Genomic DNA, 16,659 nt, shown 5'->3' with positions numbered 1-16,659 from the left:
GCATATGTCTTGTGTTCTAGGTATCATCAGTAAACATGTAATGAGCACAGTCTTCATAAAGGTTAAGTTGACTGCCATCTCTGACAAAAGTATAAGATCTGAGACCTCAGACCTTATATTCGGCTATTCAAACACGTTTGTCATTTCTTCCCATAGGGATGCCTGGACGACCGAGTTCTATGCATTTGGTCCGGTCTCCAAAAAAGTTACATGGCAGCTTTAAAGCTGTCATTCTGAAATGTTTCAGATGAAGGGCATAGCTCGGATTAATTTCAAAAATAAGATTTACCCTTAAATTCAATTGTCCCTTGGAAGACAATTGTCGTTTCACGCAAAGTTAACCTGGGGACCCGAGGTAGGCGAGACTCAGCAGAGTCACTTCCCTTTGATATTGACACAGCATAGTTCAATGGCTGAATAAAGATCTCTAGCTCAAGCCGTTTACATTGAAGAAAAATGGCCACAATTCCGGGGTGTTGCAAAATACTTAGCAAATGAAGGGGTGTCTCTAGAGGAATGCGACATCTGTCTGGTCGGCTTAGTTCATTGATTAACGTTATATGAACCAGCAAATATTTGCGAGATGGATGTCTTGCTTCCTCTTCCGTAATCTGGTACCGGTAGGAGTTCGTGTCCGCTAAGCCGGGTAACGTCACTTCTCCGGGAAGAGAAGAGCAAAATACGGATGCCGAATGGAATAACAAAACAGGTGGAACGGCGGGAAGGAATGTTTGTGTGGATATGGAAACTAAACTCGTTAAAATTTACAACGGGTCTCTCCTGTATTATATTGCTCTAGCGTGTTTTTAGTCCCGGAATCTCACCGTGCAAGCATGGCTAGCTAACGTCAGTGAGGCTGCTACTACTAGTTAGCATAACGAAATCAGCTATTTCCCAACTGTTTTAAAACTACGTTACTTGCTAGATACCCAAAGCTATGTGGTGTTCATTAATTATGCATATCAGCAGTGCTGCAGATTGCAGTCATCCAGCTAGCTCCTTGCTGTAGAAGCGAAATTGTGATTTCTTTTGAGAAAGCTAATCGAGGACAGAGCAGAAGGCCAAGTTGGCTTCCTGTGCCCAGCGTGTCCTCGTTCCAACCAATCACGGCGGAGATTGCTGTCTAGCCGATTCACTCGCGCGATCTGCAGATTTCCAATGGAACCCCGCGCGCCGTGGAATAAATAGCGTACATGCAAGATACAGATCTCAGTAGGACTAAGCAATAACATTGGAATTGTAAACTAGCCAGATAACTTTTGTTGTATCCTTATGGCAATGCTGGAAAAGCAAATAACCTCTGAAATGCCGCATCTTTTAATTGTCATATGTCACTACTTCAGTAGTTGGTCCAGAATCAGGTTGCCCTTGGAGATGGGAGACTGATCTGACATAATGTGATTGGCCAGCCTGAGACTGAAGCTTCCCTGACTCTTCCCCCAGCGAGTGAGTTGGTTTCTGGTGTTTTGGATATGATTTATTTCATAACAAGCCACACAACCTTTATGTACAGGATACACTTTTATATTTTCGTATCCTCTTTGTGTGTCTTTTCAGATGTAGAACACCAAATGCCTGCTGACGAGCAGTCTGCCCCCTCTGCTCAAGGTAAGAGGACAGAAAGTACTACTAGCCAACTCTAATTACATTTTATTTGTAAAATATACATGTTTAGCAGATGTTATTGTGGGTGTAGCGAAATGCTTGTGAGCGTGCATATAAGTTTGCATTGTCTGAGCGTAAACGGCGTCAGTGTGCTAGCGTAGCATATAGCGCTGCCTCTATGAACTTGCCTCTGACTGGGTTTGAGCCAGGGTCCTCTAACTCACTAACACACGTGACCGCCCGCCTGCTTTACAACGTATAGAAAATGATCCAATTCGATAGCACCATTTGCGATATTTCAAGCTAGCTTTGGAGTGAACGTCCTTATCTCTGATACACGAAGTTATGTTCTGTCTGTTTGACAGATGCAGAGCAGGGTCAGACAGATCCAAAGAAGGAGATGGACACTGTTAGCAGGTGAGTCAACAAACACCCACAGGGTTTATTTGTCGTGTTCTGGTTGTGTCCACATCAGTTGTGTTACATGTCGTGTTCTGGTTGTGTCCACATCAGTTGTGTTGTGTTACATGTCGTGTTCTGCGTCTTCTCAAGGGGGGGGAGGGAGGAGGAGCAGCCCGGGCCGTCCAGAGTTCCTCCCCCCAGACAGGGCTACTGCAGCTGCTGCCAGATACTCTACAACAACGTGGAGCAGCACATCCTAAGCCCCAGACACAGGGAGGTGGTTCATAGTACTCGCACCTACGTCCCCTCTGGAAGCCTGATGGAGAGATTCTTATCTGACGTCATCCAGCATCACCCGCACCGCTACAACGACCCTCGGTAACACACACACACAATCCGTTAACATCACCCTCAACTATCTATCCCTGTCAGTATTATTTCTGTCAGCCCTAGTCTCCTTCCTCTGATTTACCTTTCTGTGTGTCTTAAGCCCCACCCACGCTGACCTGCCATCTCTGAGCAGCCCGCTGGTTCCCAGGGAGGAGCTATTGGATCTCTGCGCCAGCAACGATGACGGGGCGTCGTTCGGAACCCGAGAGCACATGCCCAGCTCTGACGACTCTTCCTGTCAGCTCGTTTACGTACAGGATGCGGATGTTGCCTCGGAAACAAGGACCAGCCAACCAGAAGAAGGTAGAGGGGGAAATGTGGGGTCAGAGAGGTTAACCCCAACTGCTCCAGACCAGGATATAAGACCAAGTTCTGAGGAAGGGACTCACTCACACACACCTTCCCCGGACCACTTACCAACACACCCCACGAGACCTTGTAGCCAGAAGCAAACCCCTCCTCCGCTCCACCGGAAAGCACACAGGAAGACCAACCGGCGGAGAGAGAGAGGGAGCAACTCCTCTTCCTCCTTCCATCCTCCCTGCTCCCCCGCTTCTCCACAGTTGTGTGCTACCCCAACGGACCAGATAACCCAGGAAACACCAGAGAACCAGCCTCCCTACAGGCCGAGGGACCGGACCCCAGACCCCAAGCCCCGGACGGTAAACACTGGCTGGGCCGCGTGGGCGGGGGTGCCCCCATGGAGGCGGAGGGAGACCCAGAAGGAGCAGGCGTTCTCCAGTGACCACTCCGACCCTGAGGGGGACACGATAGAGGAGGTGATCCAGAGACACTGCTATGGCCGCAGTCCCACACAACACCACCAGGGGGACCACAACATATGGACAGGGGGGGAGAGAGGAGAGGCAAGGGGGGATACGGACAGCTTCCACCTTAGCCTCCCTGGCTCACTGGGAGTGGGTTCGGGATCAGATGAGGACTGGGATACCCCTGTGCAGGTGGCTATTGGGAGGGGGCAGGAGCGGAGGAAGGACATCCCTGTGGTCGTGGGCTTAAGGCAGGGTGGAGGGGAGCGGGAGGGCAGGGCCCTGGCCTGTCTCATGGAGGTACAGGTGAACATGGAGGACCAGATGTACACCAGCCAGCTGGATTCTGCCCTCAACCCTGAGACTAGGACAGCGGGGGAGGCAGGGATGGGGGAGACAGAGGGAGAAATGGAACGAACAGTGGAGGAGATTCTCCCTGCACTCCCCCACATCCCTGTGTCCTTCCTAGGGAAGACGTGGACCCAGGTGCTGCTGGAGGACGAGCAGAAGGTGGAGAACATGGTCCGAGAGTTCCGACAAGGAAGGTTCATCTGCTACTTCAAAAACGAATCCCTCTCCAGGTACGCACAGACCAGATTTTGACCTGCCTCATCAGGAGTATTTCCACATCATTGAAATCCACCAAACGGCTACTATTCTCTCTCCTCATGTTGATATTTCTGATGTCATTCACAGGCATGGGAAGCGGAGCAGCAGAGATATGGAGCGTGGCCAGAAGGAGGGACTGGAAGATGGGGGGTGGGTTCCCCTTGGTGACCATGACAATGAAGATGACGACCCAGAATGCCACAGGAGGGGGAGGGAGGTGTTTAGTCGGAGGAAAGTTAGTAGGAGTTATCGCCTGGCGTCCAGGTGTCAGGTGGTCAAAGTGAGTCACGGGACACAGACTACAGCAGCCATCATCCCCACCATCCGACAGAGAACACTGGACCAGACGGGCACATCCCCGGACATCCTAACGCTGCCCTGTCAGGACCCCGGCGTTGACCAGGAGAAGACCCCAGAGATGAAGACAAGGCTGTGCTCTCTCCGCCTGCCTGTCTCCTACTCCCGCATCATGACCCCCCTGCAGCCCAAAACCACCCTGATCTATGTCCTCTCCTCCCCCGAAACTCCTCCCTTTGACCCCAAGCCCCGCCTCAGACCTATCGCCAGGGGCAACCGCGGCAGGAAAAGGTCATGTGACGGGTGTGAAGGCGACGTGGGGGCCAAGGTCAAATACAAAAGGGTTCCTCTGAGGTACTATGACCCTGCCACACACCGCATTCTGAAGACCCCCCCCAAGGGCTTGAATCTTACCCCCTCCTCCTCTGGCCTCCCCAGACCCCCCCAGTCCCACGTGGTCAGACAACTGTTCAGGAGCCTGAGCCCAGACATCAATACAGAGAGACAGGGGGGAGAGGGAGGGAGAGATGGGTCGGGGGGGAGGAGGAGGGGTCGTAGTGGGGACAGTGTGGCGTCGGGGTCACTCTTAGAGGCAGGGGGGTCATTTGGAGCTGAAGGTCAGGGTTCATCGGAGGCAGGGTCATCTGTGACTACGCCCTTCAGCCGCTCCTCTCTGTCCACTAGCAGCCGATTTCTACTGAGCACGCTCTCTCCCGACACAAACTCTAACCCAGAAGTGACCCGGCAGCGGAGGCGGAGAGGAGGAGAACGGAAGTTAAAGACGGACCGACCTCTAACTCCTGAGAAAGACCACTCTCCTCCGTACAGGCCTTGGACAAGAGGGGGTAGGGGAGAACGGCAACCAGCAAGACGCAGCTCCAAAAGGGGGCGACCACCTCAAATCAGCCCTCCACCTAAACCCCCACCACCCCAGGACCTCTCTCCCACAGTCCGGTCCAGGAAAGGGTCCTCGAGACGGGTCGCAGAGTGTAAGAAACTCCCAAGGCCCAAAAGCCCAGCCAGGGGGGTCACTTCGACCCCTCTGAAACAGGCCATCAGAACACCAAGCCGCCGGTCGTCCCCCCGACACACCCCTGCTCCACTGCCCACCCGAACACTGAGGAGGAGCGTGAGGAGATGACGGGATGCATCTCAACAGTCTACAGGGGCTTCCTTGCCTTGTCTCCTTTCCTCCAGATACACTGACATGAAATAAAATGGGTGTGTTTAGCAGGGTGAGGAGATGACGGGATGCATCTCAACAGTCTACAGGGGCTTCCTTTCCTTGTCTCCTTTCCTCCAGATACACTGACATGAAATAAAATGGGTGTGTTTAGCAGGGTGAGGAGATGACGGGATGCATCTCAACAGTCTACAGGGGCTTCCTTTCCTTGTCTCCTTTCCTCCAGATACACTGACATGAAATAAAATGGGTGTGTTTAGCAGGGTGAGGAGATGACGGGATGCATCTCAACAGTCTACAGGGGCTTCCTTTCCTTGTCTCCTTTCCTCCAGATACACTGACATGAAATAAAATGGGTGTGTTTAGCAGGGTGAATGTTCATAATGTAGCAGATACAAATGTTACTACTTCACATGATAAGAGCTTTGTCTGCTCCACTTCATTACAATTCTACCTGAAACGTTGACTGTTTCCACATTGCTTTCTCCTGTCCTGCTCTCAGTGCAGATGAAGGAGAGGAGACGAGGAGCATCTATTGAGATGTACCCTGGCTCTCTGAAGAGACGGGGTGAGAGAGAGAATGTAGAGAAGTGGAGGAGAGATTGCCTCTTCCTCTCTCCTCTGCTTCCCATCCTTCTCTCATACGGTCATGTTTTGCACAGAAACCAGCAGCAGAATAGTTAGCAGGATGTTTGTCAAGCTGTCTGTTTTGACATGGTGGTTGTTGTGCTCTCAGTTTTATTTTTTACAATCAGGATATTTTTTTACGTTTATAAGGACTTTGTCAAAAGCTTGTTTATTTAATAAATAATGTACATGAATTAAAACATTTTGTCATGTTTCTCTAATGAAAGAGCAGAATCATTTCAGTACAACTGTGCTACATACAAATATCAGGAAAGTACACAATAACTCACATCATCAGGCGACAAAGTCTAGAGGAGCCTTCTGGATACATGGTTGTGTAGGAGGATGGGGCATGAAGTGTGTTCGTTTGGGACGGAGTGTGTGTTCACTGCATAGACGAGATGACACACCGAGTCCCTCACTTCCTCTGCAGCCTCCAACAACTCCAACTCCCGTCTGTAGTCTGGAGAAACATACTCATACCTTAATACACACACACAACTACACACAAGTGTAGTAGTGTGTAGAACTAGAGAGAGCTCATCCATAAACTCACCTGTATGTGTGTAAGTGTGTAGCGACAGCTCACTTATTAGTCGTTGCACCAGCTCACACAGTCGCTCCTCCTCCGCTAAACTACACATCCCAGAATACTCCTCTTCAGAGACACTCTGGTCTTTCATTGGCCCAGTGACCTGCCCATAACATGGCTGTGGGTTAGAGGTAATTGTGGGAGTATGAGTCTGTGTGACTGAGTCAGTCTCAGTCTGCTCCTCCTCTTCATCATCACCTCTCTGTTCTTCTGTCTTCATCTCATTTCTCTGCATCTTTGCTGTGCAACATTTGTCCTCCTCTTCCCTTTCCTCCTCCTCCTCTTCTCTTTCTCTGGATCCAGAGGAAGATGCAGAGCTCTGGGACTCTACAGGACAGGCTATGTCTCTCTCTGGCCTGTATTTAGCATGTGGGATGACATTAGCATGAGGCATGATGTCAGCATGTGTCCCTGACATGCTAAGAGCCTGTTGAAAGGAAGAGGGACATTTTAGCACAGTGAGTCAGGCCTGTAGTCTGAAGTGTGTGTGTGTGTCTACCTGTGAGATCATGTCCTGCAGTCTGTGTGTGTGTCTACCTGTGACATCATGTCCTGCAGTCTGAGGTTGTGTTGTCTCAGAGTCTCCATGTTGGCCTCCATCTCAGAGCAGCGGTACTCCAGCGAGCCCTGCTCCGACTGAACCGTTACCCTCCACACCTGCAGCTCCCTCTCCAGCAGCCTGACACACACGTGTAATGAGCATCACCCAGACTATAGGTTAGGCGCTAGGTTAGGAGGTTAGAGTGCTACAGTGATTGAGGCTCACCGTTTGTCCCTCTGCAGGTCCTTGATGTCCTTAATGAGGACAGAGTCTCTCCTCTGGGGACAGAAACAACAGACATTAATCAATAGAGGATCTAGTGGAGCACATCAATAATCTTCTGAAGATTCATTTAGCATAAATCTGAACCGTACTAAAAATCCACTGGGCTGAGAGGTGAGGTGAGAAGGGTAGAGGTGAAAGGTCACCTGTGGCTGTGCTTCCTCCTGCTCTTCCTCAGTTTGCAGGGCTTTAGATGCCTTCCTGGGCCGAACAGCTGGGGGTGTGGCCAGCAGTTGGGGAGGATTAGTGGGAGGGGCTCTGTCCTCAGCGGCTGACTGAGGTGAAGGGTCAGGGGTGGTGAAGCTGTAAACACAGAAAATACAATGGAAACATGTATTACTCTTTTTTTAAACTAAAACAAAAGTTATTCTCTTTTGGTATACACACAGGTCCATCTCTGATTGGTCTACCTGGTCTGCGGCTCCCCTCGTGACCCCGCCCTGATTAGGCACCTTCTCCTCTCTGCCTCCATGTCTGTGTATCGCCGTGGTAATAAGGCGTGGCGGGCGCTGTATGCTAATGAGGCTAGGGATTCTTTCCAGGATGGCTGGAGACGAAACACAACCGTCAATCACAAGTGTGTGTGTGTGTGTGTGTGTGTGTGTTTGTGTGTGTGTGTGTGTGTGTGTGTACCTATACCTGAGTGCAGTGCTCCAGCACTGGGTGGGAGCTCTTGTGTTTTTTTGTGTGTCTCTCTGTCAGGAAGCAGGTTTGGCACAGATGAAGGTTCACACACTTCATACAGCGATACCTACAACACAGAGAGAGAGTCTCAGACACACACACACTTCATACAGTGATACCTACAACACAGAGAGAGAGTCTCAGACACACACACACTTCATACAGTGATACCTACAACACAGAGAGAGAGTCTCAGACACACACACACTTCATACAGTGATACCTACAACACAGAGAGAGAGTCTCAGACACACACACACTTCATACAGCGATACCTACAACACAGAGAGAGAGTCTCAGACACACAGACACACACACTTCATATAGTGATACCTACAACACAGAGAGAGAGTCTCAGACACACAGACACACACACTTCATATAGTGATACCTACAACACAGAGAGAGAGTCTCAGACACACACACACTTCATACAGCGATACCTACAACACAGAGAGAGAGTCTCAGACACACAGACACACACACTTCATACAGCGATACCTACAACACAGAGAGAGAGTCTCAGACACACACACACACACTTCATACAGCGATACCTACAACACAGAGAGAGAGTCTCAGACACACACACACTTCATACAGTGATACCTACAACACAGAGAGAGAGTCTCAGACACACACACACACACTTCACACACAGTGATACCTACAACACAGAGAGAGTCTCAGACACACACACACTTCATACAGTGATACCTACAACACAGAGAGAGAGTTCTCAGACACACAGACACACACACACACTTCATACAGCGATACCTACAACACAGAGAGAGAGTCTCAGACACACAGACACACACACACTTCATACAGCGATACCTACAACACAGAGAGAGAGTCTCAGACACACACACTTCATACAGCGATACCTACAACACAGAGAGAGAGTCTCAGACACACACACTTCATACAGAGATACCTACAACACAGAGAGAGAGTCTCAGACACACACACACACTTCATACAGCGATACCTACAACACAGAGAGAGAGTCTCAGACACACACACACTTCATACAGCGATACCTACAACACAGAGAGAGAGTCTCAGACACACACACTTCATACAGCGATACCTACAACACAGAGAGAGTCTCAGACACACACACACTTCATACAGCGATACCTCCAACACAGAGAGAGAGTCTCAGACACACACACACACACACTTCATACAGCAATACCTACAACACAGAGAGAGTCTCAGACACACAGACACACACACACTTCATACAGCAATACCTACAACACAGAGAGAGAGTCTCAGACACACACACACTTCATACAGCGATACCTACAACACAGAGAGAGAGTCTCAGACACACACACACACTTCATACAGCGATACCTACAACACAGAGAGAGAGTCCCAGACACACACACTTCATACAGAGATACCTACAACACAGAGAGAGAGTCTCAGACACGCACACATTACACAGACACACACACACATCATGCAGCAAAATATGGGGCACAGACACCCACCTAAGTCCAGTGATGGGGTAGGCCTTGCAGGTGTGGCAGCATACGGAGTGTGTGACGTTCTCGCTGACTGACAGGCGGTACAGGGTGGGGAGCCACAGCAACAGGCAGGGCTCACACTGCAGCCATGAGAGGACATGCTCCTCACAAACACACGCACTCAGCACCTACACACACACAAACACCTTCAGTATCTATCTAACTGCTGATTATTTACATAAACGCCCATCATCTACATGTGATTACAGTAATTACAGTAAATGAGTACTATCAAAAATAATGGAAAAAGAAAAGAAGAATGTGTTCTCCTAACCCTGTTCTCCTAACCCTAACCCTATTCTCCTAACCCTGTTCTCCTAACCCTGTTCTCCTAACCCTGTTCTCCTAACCCTAAACCTATTCTCCTAACCCTTTTCTCCTAACCCTGTTCTCCTAACCCTGACCCTATTCTCCTGACCCTGTTCTCCTAACCCTGTTCTCCTAACCCTGTTCTCCTAACCCTGACCCTATTCTCCTGACCCTGTTCTCCTAACCCTGTTCTCCTGACCCTGTTCTCCTAACCCTGACCCTGTTCTCCTAACCCTGTTCTCCTAACCCTGTTCTCCTAACCCTAACCCTGTTCTCCTGACCCTGTTCTCCTAACCCTAACCCTGTTCTCCTAACCCTAACCCTGTTCTCCTAACCCTGTTCTCCTAACCCTGTTCTCCTAACCCTAACCCTGTTCTCCTGACCCTGTTCTCCTAACCCTGTTCTCCTAACCCTGTTCTCCTAACCCTGTTCTCCTATTCTCCTGACCCTGTTCTCCTAACCCTGTTCTCCTAACCCTGTTCTCCTAACCCTAACCCTGTTCTCCTGACCCTGTTCTCCTAACCCTAACCCTGTTCTCCTAACCCTGTTCTCCTAACCCTGTTCTAACCCTGTTCTCCTAACCCTGTTCCTAACCCTGTTCTCCTAACCCTGTTCTCCCCTAACCCTAACCCTGTTCTCCTAACCCTGTTCTCCTAACCCTGTTCTCCTAACCCTAACCCTGTTCTCCTGTTCTCCTAACCCTAACCCTGTTCTCCTAACCCTGTTCTCCTAACCCTGTTCTCCTAACCCTAACCCTATTCTCCTAACCCTGTTCTCCTAACCCTGTTCTCCTAACCCTAACCCTGTTCTCCTGACCCTGTTCTCCTAACCCTAACCCTGTTCTCCTAACCCTGTTCTCCTAACCCTGTTCTCCTAACCCTAACCCTGTTCTCCTAACCCTGTTCTCCTAACCCTGTTCTCCTGACCCTAACCCTATTCTCCTAACCCTGTTCTCCTAACCCTGTTCTCCTAACCCTGACCCTATTCTCCTGACCCTGTTCTCCTAACCCTGTTCTCCTAACCCTGACCCTATTCTCCTGACCCTGTTCTCCTAACCCTGTTCTCCTAACCCTAACCCTGTTCTCCTGACCCTGTTCTCCTAACCCTGTTCTCCTAACCCTGTTCTCCTAACCCTGTTCTCCTAACCCTGTTCTCCTAACCCTGTTCTCCTAACCCTGTTCTCCTAACCCTGTTCTCCTAACCCTGTTCTCCTAACTCCTAACCCTGTTCTCCTCCCTGTTCTCCTAACCCTAACCCTGTTCTCCTAACCCTGTTCTCTAACCCTGTTCTCCTAACCCTAACCCTGTTCTCCTGACCCTGTTCTCCTAACCCTGTTCTCCTAACCCTAACCCTGTTCTCCTAACCCTGTTCTCCTAACCCTGTTTCTCCTAACCCTGTTCTCCTAACCCCTAACCCCTGTTCTCCTAACCCTGTTCTCCCTAACCCTAACCCTGTTCTCCTAACCCTGTTCTCCTAACCCTAACCCTGTTCTCCTAACCCTGTTCTCCTAACCCTAACCCTGTTCTCCTAACCCTAACCCTGTTCTCCTAACCCTGTTCTCCTAACCCTGTTCTCCTAACCCTGTTCTCCTAACCCTAACCCTGTTCTCCTAACCCTGTTCTCCTAACCCTGTTCTCCTGACCCTAACCCTATTCTCCTGACCCTAACCCTATTCTCCTGACCCTAACCCTGTTCTCCTGACCCTAAACCTGTTCTCCTGACCCTGTTTCCTAACCCTGTTCTCCTGACCCTAAACCTGTTCTCCTGACCCTGTTTCCTAACCATGTTCTCCTGACCCTAACCTTGTTCTCCTGACCCTTATCCTGTTCTCCTGACCCTTACCCTGTTCTCCTGACCCTGTTTTCCTACCCCTGTTCTCCTGACCCTGTTCTCCTGACCCTAACCCTATTCTCCCGACCCTGTTTTCCTAACCCTGTTCTCCTGACCCTGTTTCCTAACCTTGTTCTCCTGACCTAACCCTGTTCTCCTGACCCTGTTCTCCTGACCCTAACCCTGTTCTCCTGACCCTAACCCTGTTCTCCTGACCCTTATCCTGTTCTCCTGACCCTTACCCTGTTCTCCTGACCCTGTTTTCCTAACCCTGTTCTCCTGACCCTGTTCTCCTGACCCTAACCATGTTCTTCTGTCCCTGTTCTCCTGACCCTAACCATGTTTTCCTGTCCCTGTTCTCCTAACCCTAACCCTGTTCTCTTAACCCTGTTCTCCTGACCATGTTCTCCTAACCCTAACCCTGTTCTCTTAACCCTGTTCTCTGGACACTGTTCTCCTGTCCCTGTTCTCCTAACCCTAACCCTGTTCTCTGAACCCTGTTCTCCTGACCATGTTCTCCTGACCATTTTATCCTAACCCTAACCCTGTTCTCCTGACCATGTTATCCTAACCCTAACCCTGTTCTCCTGACCATGTTCTCCTAACCCTCACCCTGTTCTCTGAACCCTGTTCTCCTGACCATGTTCTCCTGACCATATTATCCTAGCCCTAACCCTGTTCTCCTGACCATGTTATCCTAGCCCTAACCCTGTTCTCCTGACCATGTTATCCTAGCCCTAACCCTGTTCTCCTGACCATGTTATCCTAGCCCTAACCCTGTTCTCCTGACCATGTTATCCTAGCCCTAACCCTGTTCTCTTAACCCTATTCTCTGGACACTGTTCTCCTGTCCCTGTTCTCCTAACCCTAACCCTGTTCTCCTGTCCCTGTTCTCCTGACCATGTTCTCCTAGCCCTAACTCTGTTCTCCTAATCCTAACCCTGTTCTCCTAATCCTAACCCTGTTCTCCTGACCCTGTTCTCCTGTCTCTGTTCTCCTGTTCCTGTTCTCCTGACCCTGTTCTCCTGTTCTCCTGACCCTGTTCTCCTGACCCTGTTCTCCTAACCCTGACCCTGTTCTCCTGACCCTGTTCTCCTGACCCTATTCTCCTGTCCCTGTTCTCCTGACCCTGACTCTGTTCTCCTGACCCTGTTCTCCTGACCCTGTTCTCCTGTTCCTGTTCTCCTGACCCTGTTCTCCTGTTCTCCTGACCCTGTTCTCCTGACCCTGTTCTCCTAACCCTGACCCTGTTCTCCTGACCCTGTTCTCCTGACCCTGTTCTCCTAACCCTGACCCTGTTCTCCTGACCCTGTTCTCCTGACCCTATTCTCCTGTCCCTGTTCTCCTGACCCTGACTCTGTTCTCCTGACCCTGTTCTCCTGACCCTGTTCTCCTGACCCTGACCCTGTTCTCCTGACCCTGTTCTCCTAACCCTGTTCTCCTAACCCTGTTCTCTTGACCCTGACATTGTTCTACTAACACCTGTAGTGACCTCTAAAGAATGTCTTCTGTCATTTATTAAGTCATTTAGTTACAGATCTAGGGATCTTGACGGACTTAAACCCATGGCCATAACCAACTCCCCCCTAACCGTATGACCAACCCCCCCAACCCCATAACCAACTCCTCCAAACCCCATGACCAACCCCCCTAACCCCGCCCTAAGTTTCTTATCAGTACACATTAAGTCATAAATCATTCTTTTGGACAGGGGATAGTACTCATTTGCTACTGACGATCACACACACACTTACCCCACTGAAGCAGGAACGAACAGCTGTCTCAGCTGAGCCAAACACATGGTTCTCCTGCACTACAGCCGGCACCTACAGACACACACACACATAGGCTAGACATCTGGTCAAATGGCTACCCAGAATATTGTCAGTACCCCCCTCTTCTTTACACCACTGCTACTCTCTGTTGTCATCTATGCATAGTCACTTTAATAACTCTACCTACATGTACATACTACCTCAACTAACGGGTGCCCCGGCACATTGACTCTGTATCGGTACCCCCCTGTATATAGTCTCGCTATTGTTATTTTACTGCTGCTCTTTAATTACTCATTCTTATCTGTATTTTTTGGAAACTGCATTGTTGGTAAGGAGCTCGTAAGTAAAGCATTTCACTGTAAGGTTTGTGGTATTCGCCGCATGTAACGAGTACAATTTGATTTGATAATCAGGTGAGGTAGTACTCAGGTGTGTGTGTGTGTGTGTGTCTGTGTGTGTGTGTGTGTGTGTGTGTGTGTGTGTGTGTGTGTGTGTGTGTGTGTGTGTGTGTGTGTGTGTGTGTGTGTGTGTGTGTGTGTGTGTGTGTGTGTGTGTGTGTGTGTGTGTGTGTGTGTGTGTGTGTGTGTGTGTGTGTGTGTGTGTGTGTGTGTCTGTGTGTGTGTGTGTGTGTGTGTGTGTGTGTGTGTGTGTGTGTGTGTGTGTGTGTGTGTGTGTGTGTGTGTGTGTGTGTGTGTGTGTGTGTGTCTGTGTGTGTGTGTGTGTGTGTGTGTGTGTGTCTGTGTGTGTGTGTGTGTGTGTGTGTGTGTGTCTGTGTGTGTGTGTGTGTCTGTGTGTGTGTGTCTGTGTGTGTGTGTGTGTGTGTGTGTGTGTGTGTGTGTGTGTGTGTGTGTGTGTGTGTGTGTGTGTGTGTGTGTGTGTGTGTGTGTGTGTGTGTGTGTGTGTGTGTGTGTGTGTGTGTGTGTGTGTGTGTGTGTGTGTCTGTCGTGTGTCTGTGTGTGTGTGTGTGTGTGTGTGTGTGTGTCTGTGTGTGTGTGTGTGTGTGTGTGTGTGTGTGTGTGTGTCTAACCTGGCTGAGGTCTTGCAGTACGACTCTGAGACCACTCCTGCTCACCGTGCCGCTCTCTCTCCCACTGCACCTCTCTGCCAGATGAACCAGAGCTGCAACACACACAGGGAATGAACACAGAGTGTATATCATGTGTGTGTGTGTGTGTTACTTACCTTTATGTTTGGCTGAGAGTGTGTCTGCTGAGAGAGAGATGAGAGCGGATTCAACTGACCTGCGACAGACAGCGCCAGTCTGTCCCCTGGGAAAGACATACACCCTTTAGTTTACAGACGAAGTGTGTGTTTGAACAGTAGTGTGTGTTTGAACAGTTGTGTGTCCTCACCGGTCAAACAGTCTGTACAGCAGTCTGCAAGTCTGTTCTGGCGCCTCTGCCGACACCTGCCCAGGTACTTCCTGTGACACGCTTTGGAACATCCTGTTTATGCACTGTCTCACTTCCTGTTCACTAAGCCCCGCCCCAGTGTCCCGGGCTCCGCCCAGAGAGCACAGGGCTGGGATGAGCTCCCGCAGTGTCACAACATGCACTGTAACACACATTCAGAGCATTACAAACATACACTGTAACAGATTACACACACCTAAAAAGCATTTCATTTAAACACACACACACACACACTCACTATGGCAGAGTTTCTGTAAGGAGCGGAGCTTCATTGCAGTGCGGTACACAGCAGGACGCACTTCATTCAACCCCTCTGGAAAGAAGACACACAAAATGAGGTTTGGAACACAGGTAACACACAGAATAATGAGGAAGAACACATAATATAGAAATAGAACACTAGAACATTAGAACATAGAGCATGGACCACAGAACTAGAACATATATGTAGATATCGTAATACATGACTAGGGCTAGGGCACAATGCACAACAAGAGATTAAACAGAATAGAATAGAGCCCTTTACTGAACGTGACCCTCTGAGCTCTAACATAGAATGTACTCACCAATGCTATCCATATCCATGAGGGTATCACACTTGTGCCTGAGTAAAGAGTGATGAAGGTCATTTACACTCACATAACATTACAAGGTCTAAGCCTTATCTCTAAAAGAACATTTAAAATACAGACTGACACATGATTGGACAAATAAGGTGTCAGATTAGAATATCTGGGACTAGATTTGTTGTTTGCCAACCGAATGAATTGATCGGAGAGGAAAGAAGGCGCGAGAGACATGTATGCAGGAGGTCGTAGGAGGAATCATGGAACAAGAACAGGAATATTAGGACAGGGACAAAGACACTTGGATTTCTGAGGAGGAATTGAGGTGGAAAGAGAGGAAGAAGATGTTGAAGAGAATGAGGAAAGCAGAGGTTGGATTTGAATGAGTTCTGGAGGGGAAATGGAAGTGAATGAGGGCGAGTTAAGTGAGATGGAAGGTGTGGTGAAAAGCTTGGAACCTGAGCTTGGCATCGTTGGTCATGGTAAAGAAGAACCTGGTTAAGTAGGAGTGAGAAAGTGGACCTTTGTCTTTTGGCGGATCCATTTGTGGTTTCAGGGTGAGTGAGAAAGGAGTTGGGTGCAGTTGAATCAGTGAAGTACACATTAAGTCATAGGTCATAAATCATTATTTTGGACAGGGGATAGTACTCATTTGCTACTGATGATCACACACACATTTACCCCACTGAAGCAGGAACGCTATTTGGGCCAAGGCCTGTTTCTTGTTTGCTCTTAGGAACGGGGCACCATTGAAAGTAGGAATTTTTGGCTTAGCATTAAGTGTGGAGGTGGAGCAATTGAAGTTGAAGATTCCTAGTGTTTGTGATGCGAACCGTTTGGTGTGACGCAGGCCTGGTGGGGAGCGTGGTGAAACAGAGGAATCACTGTCAGTCCTTCTGAGTTGAGTCAGTGTCTTTCCCCGTCAAAGTCATGTTAGGATACATCATTCATCCTGTTAGAGCTTTTGTGCCAAATCCACTGCAGTGTTTCAGGTGCCACGCTTGCGGTCATGTCACAGCAGAGTGTAGTAGGGAGATTCCAAGACATGGGTAGTGTGCAGGAGGGCATGAGGACATGGGTAGTGTGCTAAGCAGGGCATGGGACAGAGGACTGTGAAGTTTTGGTGGATAAAGTTGTGTGTCAATTGTAGGGGTGCCCATGTTCCTGGGGATCGGAAGTGTCCGGTGCGAAAGAGGTAGGTTGAGGTGGCTAGAGTCAGAGTAGTGCAGAAGGAGTCATAT

The 16,659-nt window shown here is 49.4% G+C and overlaps 2 protein-coding genes across 3 annotated transcripts; one reads left to right on the top strand and one right to left on the bottom strand.

The window, feature by feature from the left end:
* The first annotated feature begins 46 nt into the window (after positions 1-46).
* On the top strand, positions 47-6,080 carry zdbf2 (zinc finger, DBF-type containing 2). 2 transcript variants are annotated; one of them, XM_024408140.2, is made up of 7 exons: positions 47-709; positions 1,347-1,446; positions 1,558-1,608; positions 1,971-2,022; positions 2,158-2,385; positions 2,498-3,745; positions 3,861-6,080. In XM_024408140.2, exons 3-7 carry the CDS (start codon positions 1,572-1,574, stop codon positions 5,209-5,211), a joined length of 2,916 nt encoding a protein of 971 aa, XP_024263908.2. In that variant the 5' UTR covers positions 47-709; positions 1,347-1,446; positions 1,558-1,571; the 3' UTR covers positions 5,212-6,080. The 2 variants fall into 2 exon arrangements, with proteins under 2 accessions (XP_024263908.2, XP_024263907.2); XM_024408139.2 differs by having other exon boundaries at positions 1,344-1,446.
* On the bottom strand, positions 6,078-16,190 carry dytn (dystrotelin). Its single transcript, XM_042319453.1, has 14 exons — positions 15,419-16,190; positions 15,091-15,165; positions 14,793-14,994; positions 14,623-14,708; positions 14,468-14,559; positions 13,417-13,488; positions 9,488-9,651; positions 7,935-8,046; positions 7,706-7,842; positions 7,442-7,598; positions 7,239-7,291; positions 7,010-7,151; positions 6,437-6,899; positions 6,078-6,343 (listed from the first exon to the last, which is right to left on the bottom strand). The coding sequence occupies exons 1-14, from the start codon at positions 15,435-15,437 to the stop codon at positions 6,189-6,191; spliced, it is 1,929 nt and encodes a 642-aa protein (XP_042175387.1). The 5' UTR covers positions 15,438-16,190; the 3' UTR covers positions 6,078-6,188.
* Between the last annotated feature and the right edge of the window lie 469 nt (positions 16,191-16,659).

This window comes from Oncorhynchus tshawytscha, unplaced genomic scaffold (assembly GCF_018296145.1).
Source record: "Oncorhynchus tshawytscha isolate Ot180627B unplaced genomic scaffold, Otsh_v2.0 Un_scaffold_4246_pilon_pilon, whole genome shotgun sequence".
Lineage (NCBI taxonomy): Eukaryota > Metazoa > Chordata > Actinopteri > Salmoniformes > Salmonidae > Oncorhynchus > Oncorhynchus tshawytscha.
Note: the sequence above shows the minus strand (reverse complement) of the source record. Positions and strands in the feature narration are given on the sequence as shown.